Here is a 587-nt window from a genome sequence, read left to right as displayed (position 1 = left end):
AAGGGGGGGTTAAAGTGTTAGAGAAAGGCATGTACTGTGATGTATCGGAAGAGGAAGAGAGATTGAATAAAAACCACTATAATCTCATCTGCATTATCACACAGAATTTTCAGCAAATATTTCCATTATCAGCATCACGCATACTAGGAAATAATACACTAAAAATACCCTTTTCCCCTCTCTGTTACCCTTCATGTAATACCTTGTTTACTTTGTAGGTGGTGACATGGCTGCTGGGTCGGGGCGAAGAGACCCTTGCTCGACACCAGACCCTCGCAGACACTCTCACGGGCATCACCAGGCAGGAAACGGAATTCCAGAAGTTCTACTCAGTTGCAATGGTGAGTACAGGCGTTTTCTTCTTTCTTATTGATTGTGTAGACGGGTCATTTGATTTTGGGAATGTGTGGTTTTGCACATTTGTGTTTGTTATTTTCTTTATGCCTGTGTGTGTTGGGGGGGGGTGTATGTGGCTTTGTGTTATACCTTTGGGTTAAGTAATGTTTTGTGAAATGTTGCTTATTTTATCTCTTACTAGGGGGTTTTCCTGCAACTTTGATATTGATAGGTATTTTTCTGTTTCTAAC

General features: G+C 41.1%; 1 protein-coding gene across 1 annotated transcript in view; it reads left to right on the top strand.

Moving 5' to 3' along the window:
- Positions 1-341, top strand: part of LOC119587002 — a gene marked incomplete at its 3' end in the record, with an annotated part of 168,418 nt that extends 168,077 nt beyond the window's left edge. The window contains 1 exon segment of the mRNA XM_037935744.1: positions 219-341. Coding sequence (XP_037791672.1) covers positions 219-341 — 123 coding nt within the window.
- Between the last annotated feature and the right edge of the window lie 246 nt (positions 342-587).

The sequence above is a fragment of the Penaeus monodon genome, chromosome 22 (genome assembly GCF_015228065.2).
Source record: "Penaeus monodon isolate SGIC_2016 chromosome 22, NSTDA_Pmon_1, whole genome shotgun sequence".
Classification (NCBI taxonomy): Eukaryota; Metazoa; Arthropoda; class Malacostraca; order Decapoda; family Penaeidae; genus Penaeus; species Penaeus monodon.
The sequence above is the reverse complement of the archived record's forward strand: the minus strand, read 5'-3'. Positions and strand labels throughout refer to the sequence as shown.